This window comes from Sceloporus undulatus, chromosome 1 (genome assembly GCF_019175285.1).
Source record: "Sceloporus undulatus isolate JIND9_A2432 ecotype Alabama chromosome 1, SceUnd_v1.1, whole genome shotgun sequence".
NCBI classification, from domain to species: Eukaryota; Metazoa; Chordata; class Lepidosauria; order Squamata; family Phrynosomatidae; genus Sceloporus; species Sceloporus undulatus.
Genome location: NC_056522.1, coordinates 334,679,949 through 334,690,346, shown reverse-complemented (window position 1 = coordinate 334,690,346; position 10,398 = coordinate 334,679,949). Strand labels below are relative to the sequence as shown.

The 10,398-nt window shown below is 38.6% G+C and overlaps 1 protein-coding gene across 2 annotated transcripts in view; it reads right to left on the bottom strand.

Moving 5' to 3' along the window:
• The window catches only part of LOC121924560 (protein only RNase P catalytic subunit), a 60,017-nt gene that overhangs the window by 37,159 nt on the left and 12,460 nt on the right, over positions 1-10,398 (bottom strand). For both annotated transcript variants that reach the window (XM_042455967.1, XM_042455968.1), the window contains exon 5: positions 5,767-5,874. In XM_042455967.1, coding sequence (XP_042311901.1) covers positions 5,767-5,874 — 108 coding nt within the window. The remainder of the gene's footprint in view (positions 1-5,766; positions 5,875-10,398) is intronic.

The window sequence follows — 10,398 nt, the reverse complement described above, 5'->3', positions numbered from 1 at the left end:
TTTCGCGCCGAAATGAATTTCGTAACCCGAAAAATATTTCGTAACCCGAAACAGTTTTTGCCAATCCAACTTTTTCGTATCCCGGAAATTTCGTAACCCGATCATTTCGTATCCCGAGGCACCACTGTACTAGAATTCTACCATTTTATACTACTGCACATTGCCTTTAATACTGTTGATAATAGTCCCCTACTGGACCAGTTCTGTAAGCAGAGAGTAGCAGTGGTTCTACTCCTGTCTACAGAACTGGTTCCAGATGGTGGCATTGGGGGACCTCTGTTCAGTCCAATGCCTATGAAGATGTGTGATGCCACAGGTTTCCATTCCACAGGAAGCTGCTGATGTTAATCTTTAGGAGTTTTGCAGTTTAGTTCCACCACTGTGTTGACAACACTCAACTCTACTTTGTCTTATGATTAGAGTCAATTGGGGCTACACAGGGGCTGGACTAGTCCCTGCATATTGCAATGGGATAAATAAAGGACAATAAATTGAAGCTTAATCATGATAAAATAAAGACTGTGTGAACCAGTGATTCTTAAGTCTGAGAACTCCATAAACAACCTGTCCTGGATGGAAGTGCACTCCCCATCAAAGACGATGTACATAGCTTGGGAATACTTCTACATCAACCTCTGTTACTGGAGGCCAAAATATACTCCATGGGTCCATTGCCCAACTACATACATTCCTGGACATAGATAATGTGGCTACAGTAATTCATGTCCTGGCAACTTCCCTATTAGTCTATTACAATGGGGGATTGCCCTCAAGGATGACTTAGAAGCTACAGCTAGTGCAAAATACAGCATTTGGATTGCTAAACATCTTAAGAAAAATAATATATGATTTTAAAGGAATTGCACTGGATAATATTATTATTTGGTTTCAATTCAATGTGTTGGTGATGATATTTAAGCCCTATATGATGACCTTGAAACTTGAAATGCTCCTCTCTATATGCCTGCATGAGGATTAAGGTCTTTTGGAGGGGCCGCCCTCTCTCTGTGAGAGTTAGGAGCAATACACGATGTGAGGATGCTGAGCAGTATCTTCTATGCAAAGGCACCTAGTTGTGCTATGGAGGTCGAACAGGCACCAAAGATACCTTCAGTCCAACAGCTAGTTAAAACAATGTTTGTTAATTTTTTTTTACACTAAAGTCTGGAGTCTGATAATTTTGTCCAAATCTATGCAGGTACATGGTTTAAAATTGTAAAAACTTGTTTTAAAGTGCTAAATTGTTTAATATGCTTTTAGATTGCTCAAATTATCTTGTACTGTTTAAATTTTTAAACTTTTTATTACGATATAATTACTAAAAGTTGAAAAACACAATCTTAATTTAAATTTTAATTTGATAAGCACAGCTTCTAATTCCATAAATAACTTGGATGGGAGAACACAAGGCATTCTTGTCAAATTTACAGCTGATATTAAATTAGGAGTGGTAGCACTCTGGGGACAAGAGCAGAATTCAAAATGACTGACAAACTGGACAACTTGGCCAAAACTAACAAAAGGATATTCAACAAGGATAAATGTAACATACTACATATAGGAACAAAAAACAAAATGAATAAATACAGGATGAGTGACACCTTGCAGCCACTCACTCAAAAACGTAAGGTTACAAGTTCAAGACAAGCAAAAAGGGCTCAAGCTCAACTCAGGGTGCTCAACAATGGCTCCTTTTCATCCTGGAGAGAAGTGACCAGTGGGGTCCCACAGGGCTCTGTCCTGGGCCCAGTGCTATTCAACATCTTTATCAATGACCTGGATGACAGAATTGGGAGCATACTTATCAAATTTGCAGATGACACCAAATTAGGGGGAATAGCTAATACCCCAGAGAACAGGATCAAGATTCAAAATGACCTGAATAGACTAGAAAGCTGGGCCAAAGCTAACAAAATGAAATTCAACACGGAGAAATGTAAGGTATTGCACTTAGGGCGGAAAAATAAAATGCACAGATATAGGATGGGTGACACCTGGCTGAATGAAACTACGTGTGAAAGGGATCTAGGAGTCCAAGTAGACCACAAGTTGAACATGAGTGAACAGTGTGATGCGGCAGCTAAAAAAGGCCAATGCTATTTTAGGCTGCATCAATAGAAGTATAGTGTCTAGATCAAGAGAAGTAATAATGCCACTGTATTCTGCTTTGGTCAGGCCCCACCTAGAATATTGTGTCCAGTTCTGGGCGCCACAATTCAGAAAGGACATTGAGAAACTGGAGCGTGTCCAAAGGACGGCGACAAAAATGGTGAAGGGTCTGGAAACCATGCCCTATGAGGAACGAATTAGGGAGCTGGGGATGTTTAGCCTGGAGAAAAGAAGGTTAAGAGGTGATATGATAGCCCTGTTTAAATATTTGAAAGGATGTCATATTGAAGAGGGAGCAAGCTTGTTTTCTGCTGCTCCAGAGAACAGGACCCGGAACAATGGATGCAAGCTGCAGGAAAAGAGATTCCACCTGAACATTAGGAGGAACTTCCTGACAGTAAGGGCTGTTCGACAGTGGAATGCACTCCCTCAGAGGGTGATAGAGTCTCCTTCCTTGGAGGTCTTTAAACAGAGGCTGGATGGCCATCTGTCAGGGATGCTTTGATTTGGATTTCCGGCATGGCAGGGGGTTGGACTGGATGGCCCTAGTGGTCTCTTCCAACTCTACGATTCTATGATTCTATGATTCTTTCAGAGGTCGCTAAAATGAGTACCCAGGTTGATGGGGGCAAATTAGCTTACAGTTGTAAACTGCTTAGACACTGCTTAGGCGGTATGAAGCAGTATATAAATTTATTTATTTATTTATGGTATTTATACCCTGCCCTTCATCCCTAATGGCTATCAGAGCGGCTTACAATTATTATTTTTAATTAGACGGTTCCCTGCCCTCAGGCTTGCAATCTAAAAGGATCTAGAGATCTTAGACCACAAGCAAAAAATGAGTCCACAGTGTGCCTTGGTGGCCAAAAATGCCAGTAAAATTCTGGGCTGCCTCAGCAGGAGCTGTGTCCAGATAAAGGGAAGTAACAGCGCCACTTGATTTTGCTTTGGTCAGACCTCATCTAAAATATTGTGTCCAGTTCTGGGCACCACAGTTTGAGAAGGATATTGATAAGTTGGAATGTGTCCAAAGGAGGATGACTAAATGACCAAAGTTCTGGAAACAAAGCCCTATGAGGAATGACTTAAGGCGCTGGGTATGTTTAACTTGGAGAAGGAACAACTGAGAAGTGACATAATAGCATTATTTAATATCCAAAGAGATGTCATGTAGAAGATGTATCTGCTCCAGAGATTTTTCTGCTGCTCCAGAGACATGAACATGAACTAACAGATTTATATTACAAGGAAAGAGACTGCCCTTGATTGTCAGAAATAACCTGTTTAGTGTAAGAGCTATTTGACAGTGAAGTAGGCTGCTGATACGCTGGAGAATTAATATAGTTTGACACCACTTTAATTGTCATGACTCCATCCCATGGAATTGTGGGTTTTATTGTTTGTTGAGGCACCAGAGCTCAGACAGAGAAGGCTCCCACACAACTACAAATCCCAGAATTCCACACCACTGAGCCATGGCTGTTAAAACAGTGTCAAACGGCATTAATTCTGCAGTGTAGATACAGCCTACAAAGACTGCTTTTAAGAATGGTGGACTCTTTTTCTTTGGAATTCGTTTAAATTCATATCTTATGTACTTTAGATATGAATTAAACAGATGTTGCATGGCCATCTTTTAGTAGTGCTTTAGTTAGGTACTCCTGTATGGCAAGGTTTCAACTAGATGTCTCTTATGGTCCCTTGCAACTCTGTGGCTATATTCAATGGAGTTGATTTTTAATTTGAAATTAATAGAACAGCAGCAAAAAGGGAGAACTCCAACAGACCATCAGTTGAGTTTCTTTGGTTTTCTCAGGATACCCTTTGGTTATAAGTCAATGGGAAGAGCTCATGTTGCTGCCTCTTGCAGGATTCAAAATACGGGACTAGCTAGAGAAGATCTTGGAAAGTTATTTCAAAGACAAATGGGCATGACAAACTGAAGCCATTCAGAACTGAGCAGTAGTAGGATGGTGCTCTGGAATCAAAGCTATCATCCCACCACTTGTTAATTATGGGTGGCTTCAGCATAACATTTTATTCATTTATCACCAAATAAACTTTCCAAGCTGTGGGCTTGTTTCCCTACATCATCCTTCTATTACTGGATTTACAAAAGTATTTGGTATCTAGAGGAAATCTTTATTGTCTTTAATGGTGGCCGTAATGAATAAAATTTAACATGTATGAAGAAGTGGGAAAACTCAAATTCATGATTTCTCAACTTTTGTTCTCTTCACACACACCCTCCACATTGATATACTAAAATCAACAGTTAAATGTACAGTCGGCCCTCGGTATCAGCAGGGATCCATTCTGGAGCCCCCATCCCAGATACTGAAATATATGAATGTTCAAGTTCTTTTTTTCCCCCAAAGGCAGCACATGTACATGGACACACCACCCTTAGGGATAATGGGACTTCACTCTGCCAGGATGCAGAGAAGGAAGAGGAGGAGACGCTGCCAGGAGGATCCTGCCCTCACTCTTGCCATGGCTGCCAACCAGGTGAGGCCAGAGGGAGCTACCAGCCACCCCACCCGTAGCTCTTCCTCCTCCCGCACCACACAGACCAGTTGAGATAAGGAAGGCAGGGACACCTGAAGTCTCTTTGTCCCTAATGGCAGCACAGTAATGTGAAGTCGAGGGCTTTCATGACCTGCATCCATAGTTTTTTGTGGGTTTTTCAGACTATGTGGCCATGTTCTAGAAGAGTTTCTTCCTGACGTTTCACCAGCACCTGTGGCTGGCATCTTCAGAGAATGCTTGCCTGGAAAGGAGTTGGGTATGTATATACTGTGTGAACCTTGGAAGGCAGGAGTGATTTGCATGTGGATTGTTCTGTTGCTAATGGCAGGCCTCAGGGTGGGAGGGTATGCAAAAGAGGATTAGTGTCTGCTTGATCAGTGCTCACTGTCTGCTGGGAAACCCCTGATCCTGGGAGATTTCTCATTTGCATTTGTTGAGTCTTCATCTTGCTATTTTTCAGGACTGGTAGCCAAACCTTGTTTACTTTAAGGGTTTCCTCCTTCCTGGACAATTTCTCCAGAGAATAGGACTTGGAACAATGGATGCAAGCTACAGGAAAAGAGATTCCACCCCAACCTTAGGAGGAACTTCCTGACAGTGAGAGCTGTTTAACAATGGAGCATGTTTCCTCAGAGTGTGGTGGAGTCTCCTTCTTTGGAGGTCTTTAAGCAGAGACTAGATGGTCATCTGTCAGGGATGCCTTGATTGTGAATTCCTACATGGCAGGGGGTTGGACTGGATGGCCCTTGTAGTCTCTTCCAACTCTATGATTCTTGCTTAAACCCAAAATTTCAAAGTCTGTAAACCTAGTTGGACAACTCTCCAAAGTCTAGAAGGGCACACTTCCCTCTTACCAGACCTTGGAAAGCCCCTACCTATGCTCCCACAATGTCCCAGACTTGTGGAACCACTGATGTTGTCCCTCTAAAACATTAAATAAACAGCATAAGTGAGTCCACTGTGTTATTTTAATGCATTTTTGTATATTTTTGCTATCAGAACATTTGTATAATTTCAAATACAACCAGTCATGATATGCCGCATCTCCTAAACAGTAAAATATATGTAGGTATTTTAAATACAAAAGTAACACATAATTTCTAAAAACAGTATAACAACACTTACAGTTTGAGATGGATTGTTTTTATGGCAAACTCTAGCGACGTTAAGGCCATCAATCACAATGTCAAAAGGGGGGCGCTGACTTACAAATGTCTGAAATACTTCAAGTTCCTAAAATGAATTAAAAATAGAAAGAGATTAAGAAAAGAATAAAGGGAAAGAGATCTGTTTCACCACACCCAACTATGGGGCCAAACAGACCACCCCTTTGTGCACCATCTGGATGGCTTCAGAGCACAGCATTTCTATTATCACTTTATATACAACTTTCTAGTTATTGGGTAGCAATGATATACTTTAAAGATTGCAGAACATAGCTAATGAAGTCTCAGAAAGAAAGGGGCTAACACATATGTAGTCTGCAAAACCTCTTAAAAACTTAGCTAATATTTGTGGTACACATTTGTTTCCATAGTTTCATATTTTATCAAATGTAATAAATAATTCTACTTTAGCTAGGCTAAAAGTAGAAGATGGAGATATTTATTTTATGCCAGTTTGAGCACTGTACTTTATGTAAGTTGGAGAAACAGACCGGCAATAAACGGTGGCATCAGGGCAGAGTGAGGGCATGGTGACGGCACGCCACTCATCCCGACTCCGCCCCTAGGCTGGCATGATGCCGCACACCCCGCCGCATGGCGGGAAGCATCACGCCATGTCTTTTGCGCAGGATTTACAGTGCTGAGCCAAAAAGCTGCTGAAGAGCGGTGGCAGGAGTGGATAGTACATCCTTTACATGGCGCAAAATGGAGCCACGTCTTAGGGACGGTATGTTCAGCTCCTCTGTTTCTTATCAAACACTGGGCAGAACTCTTTTTAAATTACACTGAGGGCATTCAGTGGGTCCTTGGTATTGGTTGGGGTTTGGAAATGTGATTAGGGGTGCAAAAGAGATAAAGGGATATAAAATAAATAAAGAAGTGATTAAGTTGAATTTATTTGCAGATGATGCTCTGATAGTGACACATAAACCGAATCAAGCTGTAACCAAGTTATTGGAAATATTTCAGAAATTTAAAAACATTTCTGGGTTTAAATTTAATATGGATAAATCAGAGATAATGTTTATGAATACAAATTGGCTGGAACAAAAAGAAATCCAAATTGTGTCAGGATTGAAATTGGGGATTAAATATATGAGATATTTAGGTGTAAATTTTTAGATAATATCGTACAAAGTAATTATAATCAATTATGGAAAAAATTAATAATCAAATTTCTAAATGGGCAAGTAAAAATTGGAAAATGCTAACAAAAATTAGAATGTTCAAAATGATGGTACTACCAAAGTTTTTATATTTATTTCAAAATATCCCAGAAACAATTCCTAGTAAAGTTTTAAAGAAATGGGATAGGTCAATATTAAAATGGATATCTGGGAATAAAAAAGCCAGATTATCTAAGACATTATTATATGAGCATCAAAGTAATGGAGGGTGGGGAGTTCCATCACTCGAATTATATTTTGAGGCGGTTCAATTGCTAAGAATGATAGAGGTAGAATATAACCATAATACAAAGTGGGTTAAATTAGAAAGACAGAGCAATCAAATGGAGTATGTCTCTTTGGTGGAAGAGAAGGGGGGGGGGGGGGGGGGAGAAAAAGAGAAAACAATTGGTCCAATGAGGGTGAATTATAAAATATGGGAGAAGTGGAGTAGAAACCTGGGTATAAAAAATAGGAAGTGACTACCAATTGAATATTTAAATAAAAGTAACAATGAAGATCTTGGAAAGATAATTAAAAAATTAAAGAATAAGGGATTTAAAATAATTGGAGATTTGTATGATTTAACAGGGATACGAATACAGGAAGAAAAATTAAGTATTTTAATAGGTAAGCAATACTGGATTCAAATAAAAGGGATAATAAAATTGCTAGATGAAACACAATTAATTTTTTTTTAATTTTTATTTTCTTAAGTAAAAAAATATAAACAGACGTACACAAAAAAAACCCATTGTTAACATATATACACTAACAAGACCAGGCTAACAAAAAAAAACCCAATATATACACATGTTATCCATAATTCTCTTAAACAATGCATTCTCATCACTTCCAGAAGATCATTCGGTACCCTTCTTCTTCAACTTAAAATAGCATACTCCCATTAACTTATAATTATACATTTATCCTCTACCAAGTATATATAGAGGCTTTTCCCTGCTTATGAACACAATGTAAAAAAATATCAAAAGGAGAGAGGGAGAGGAAAAACTGTATTTTTCCCCCTTTATTATCTCCATCAGGATATATTATTATCATGTGTTCCCTATGTCTTCTTAGTTCCTGACTGTAGTACTTTCGTTACATCATACAAGTTTAAACATTCCCATTCTTCCTTGACAATTTCAACCCTTTCATTTCTCAGGCTGGCGGTAAGTACAGTATATCTAAACTTTTAGCCTACCTAATTTAAATAAATACATGATAAATACAATTATAGGGATAGAAATGCAATTAAGTAAAGAAAATTGCTTGACTCTCAATTTAGGGGAATTAGGACTGAATAATAATCAAAAATATGTAACAAAACAATTTCTAAAAGCTGCTCATGCAGTGATTGCTTATGGATGGAGAAACAAATTAAATTGGAACAAGGCTTACTTATTTAAATATATAAAAGAATATATACTATTCGACTTCCTTAGGGAAAGAAGATTAAATTATATTGGGGAAAGCAATAAAGAACTATGGGAAGACAAATGGGAAATAGTAAGTAAGAACGTAAAAGGTGAAATGGGGTATGAAGAAGTTAATAATATAATCAATAATATTTTCCATATCTCCGAAACTGATTGTTAATTTGATTGGATTGTAAATTTCTCTAAACTGTTTTCTTATTTGGATGGGAGGGGAGAGGGGAGAAAATTACAATATGAAACATGATTGTATACTATGTATTATACACAGTGTAATAAAAAAATTTTTGGAAAAATTTAAAAAAAACTCTTATCAATACTTGATACAATGTTCTTTGCTCCAACATTTGACATTAGTCACCAGCATTAGTCACTAGCCCCATGTTACATTTTGAAACTACAGTACCATTCTGAACCCAATTCTTAGTTACTTTGTAAAGCACCTAACAGAAAATATGCTGGGAACTCCCTATTATTTTATTGCACAAAATGCATTGCAAAGGTTATATTAGGTTTGTTTCCTGAAATGAACCCTGTTAATTCACACGCGTTTAACCAACACTTCCTAATTACCCCTGACATTTCTGTATCATGAAAGGAAAACATAGCTGACTACAAATACTTATTTTTAAGGGCAACCTGCTGTGACTTGTTTCCTAGTACACACCTAGACACAAATCCTACATAAGCATCACAAACATAGCAACAGGTTTTTCCATCATGCAATAAATACTGGTACTGCAAGCATCTTTAGCAGATAGTATCTGGTGACTCCCTGCCAGCCCACCCTAAGTTGTTTGCTTTTGTTCCAGTTCTAAGTATATGAAGAAATGTTTTCCCTTGGGTCTCTCCTTAATCCACAGATTTATGATTCAATGACTTTCTCCCTTGGTATTGCTAATACCGCTTGGCCCCTTTCTCCCTGGTGCCGTTCCCGCAGCCATTTGGTGACTGTGGGAACAAGGTGCGTGCCAGAAGGAACTCCATTTCAGAGCTCCTTCTTGCACCGCTGTTAGGCTGCCACACGTGGCCTGGGGCGGCAAAAACACACCAGGGTGCCGCCATTATGCCGCTGGCGGCATGTATTAGGGTTAGGGAGCGTGTACATGGTGCGCGCTCCCTAACCCTAATACTGGCAATGGTACACCACTTTTGGGCGGTCTGTACCACGCCTAAGAAAGATTATGTATTTGCGGAGCCCCAGCTATTGAGGATACTCCACATATCCTGTTTGTTTATATGATAAGGAGAGATCACATTTTTTACAACTATTCTTGGATAGAATGACCAACTGGGATCTTTCAGCTAAATTGTCTTATCTTTTCTCTGGAAAGAACATACATATAGTGCGATGTATAGCTAAATTTGTAGTTAATACTGCTCACTTGAGAGATCAATTTATTGTACAAAATAGGGTTTCATGTCACGGCGATGAGTTCATTTAAACACTTTTATTGTTGAGTCGAAGGCTTTCATGGCCGGCATCCATAGTTTTTTGTGGGTTTTTTGGGCTATGTGGCCATGTTCTAGAAGAGTTTCTTCTAGAAAAAAAACTAGAACATGGCCACATAGCCCAAAAAACCCACAAAAAACTTTTGTTGTTATCTCCCACTCTGTTTTAGCTAGTCTTATATTAGACTATTTTATTTTGTATACCATTTTATTAAATTTGCTGTTAGTTAGTCTGTGTCTGTTTTAACTGCCTATTTGAGTTTTAAGTGTGACTCAGTTTTATCTCTGTATATATGTGGACATTATGATATTTTTTATCTTGCATTTTATATATTGTAATTTTGTATCTGTATTTAGTATTCTATTGATATGGTCAGGTGACTAATCAATAAACCTGTTGTTGTATATAAGTTGACCGAAGATTTTCGGGTCAATCTCAATTTATAGTTGAGTACATAAGGGGTACTAAACAAAACAAAAAAAAAAATAGCAACAATTGTGAGGAGGGGATCACTGGGGAGATGATAGCTAGGA